General features: G+C 40.9%; 1 protein-coding gene across 1 annotated transcript; it reads left to right on the forward strand.

Annotated features, from left to right (window-relative positions):
* Window positions 1-405: 405 nt before the first annotated feature.
* LOC132182532 (VQ motif-containing protein 22-like) lies at window positions 406-1,379 on the forward strand. The gene has a single exon (XM_059595804.1). It carries the CDS (start codon window positions 512-514, stop codon window positions 1,193-1,195), a length of 684 nt encoding a protein of 227 aa, XP_059451787.1. The 5' UTR covers window positions 406-511; the 3' UTR covers window positions 1,196-1,379.
* The last annotated feature ends 782 nt before the right edge of the window (window positions 1,380-2,161 follow it).

The raw sequence follows: 2,161 nt of genomic DNA on the forward strand, positions 1-2,161 counted from the left end.
CATGTAATGATAATCGGAATGAATAAGATAGGGAGGAGGAGCAAGAGATGGCTTGGAAGTTACTTGGGTGTTTCCCGGAAGCCCAAAAAAGTGATACTCTAGTCTTCATACTTTTCATGCCCAACCCAAAACGTGCTCGGCAGACTCGAAAAAAGTCGCCCTTTCTCCACCTACCGCCACGAATCCCAATGCTGCTGAATGCTGATGATGATTCGTCATGGTGATCTACGCAATCAAAAAGGACTTCCAGAAACAATTTCTCCGCCACAGCCCCCACGTGCCACCTCACGTGTCATCTCGTTGATTTCCTTTCCCCCTTAATCAAAGGCCAGGATCTCTTTCAAAGTCAAGCTTTGACCGCGTTGAAATCCTCCATAAATAGGATACCCCTATGCCCTTTTACTTCCCTTCTCACCGAAGGAAGAGGAATCGTCTTCTTCTTCTTCTTCTTCTTCCTTCCTCCTTCTCTCTTCACTCTTTCTTTTATTTTTTTTTTGGTTTTCGCTGGGCCATGAGCGAAACCATGTCTAGCCCTTCCGATTGGCTCCAATTCTATAACCAAAACGTTTCTACTCAAACGACGTCGTCTTCGGGAGCTCAGGTGGTGGACAATCGAGTATCCGAAGCCACCGTTGTCTCCACCACCGTCACTTCCACCACCGCCGTCAATTCCAGCTCGAACACTGGCCACCTCAGCCCCGACGGCCGCGTCTCCAAGCCCGTTCGCCGGCGGTCCAGGGCTTCCCGGCGAACACCCACCACCCTACTCAACACAGACACTACGAATTTCCGTGCCATGGTTCAGCAGTTCACCGGCGGCCCTGGCGCACCGTTCGCGCACCCGTGTGGACCGAGCTTTGGTTTTGGGTTAGCCGCCGGCCGGCAAGCTCAGGTTCACAATCCGACGGCAATGATGCTGCCGCCGGGACATGGGTATCATCATCCGCAGCAACAGCAGCAGCTGTACCAGCAGCAAGCGCCGCAGTACATGTTTTCGTTAAGCAACAACAACAACAACAACAACGCAGCCGGCGACGCTTTTCTTCAAAGGCTTGGCGGCTCGAGAGCTGCCGGGCTGGGGGCCGGCTCCGATGGGTTTGTGATGGACGGCGTTTCATCTTCCTCCGGCCAAGTTGGTCCTGCTAGACCTTCTGGCTCCGGCAATGGGAATAGGAGTAACAGTTTCATATTTTGAAAGAGACAAAGGAGAATGTTAGGTACTGACTTGTCTTTAGGGAGAAATTGTTGACCAATGTAAATATATATAATATTATATTTATATATATATATATCTAAATATATATCCTTGTCACTTGTTAGCAATCATGTCGACTAAACATTTCAATGTGGCTTGGTGAGGATTTGCTTCCTTTGTTTTTTGTTTTTTTCTCTTTGAATTTCATATTTTGTTGTTGCTGGAAGGTTGTTTACCAAAACAATGGATTCATATTTTGTTAACATGCTTGTTGGCTAATTTTTTTTATCCAAAAATTCAAAATATTAACAAATAACTCTTCTTCTTCAAAAAAAAAAAAACTCAAAACTCTATTGTTGTTTACTTAAATAATGGGCTACTTTAAATTATCATTTTATAAGAAATGATAAATTTAAATATTATTTAATTAGTGTTTTCGATCAAACTCTTATTAAGTTGATAGAAAATAACAAATTAAGTTATTTAAATAATATTTTCTATTTTACTTGAAATAAAGAGAAGCTATTTCATTGTCGAGATTTAATATTTTTGCATTTAACCGTATAAATGATGCCACGTCATTTAAATATAACACGGCTTCTCTCTATTTCACAGTATTTTCTCTTGAAATAGACATAATTCGTCCTTTTATGTATGTCAAAACTTCTTAATAAATGAGGTATTTAATTAAAATAGGGTAAATTGTGAGAGTCAGAATTCTAAGAAATGATGTAAGAAATGATGTTTAGTAGGCTGTTATGTAACAATCATGCATACGACTAGGATGATGTAAAAACAAAAATCAGGCTTTGGATCAGTATTTTTACAAGCCCTTTATATATATCATTGTCACTTGACAGCAATCATGTCCGCTACATTTCACCGTGGCATATTTTGTTGTTAATGTTGTTTACTAAAACAGTAGACTTGTTAAATTATCATTTATTTTAAAAGTTTTGGTAAATA

The sequence above is a fragment of the Corylus avellana genome, chromosome ca5 (genome assembly GCF_901000735.1).
Source record: "Corylus avellana chromosome ca5, CavTom2PMs-1.0".
NCBI classification, from domain to species: Eukaryota; Viridiplantae; Streptophyta; class Magnoliopsida; order Fagales; family Betulaceae; genus Corylus; species Corylus avellana.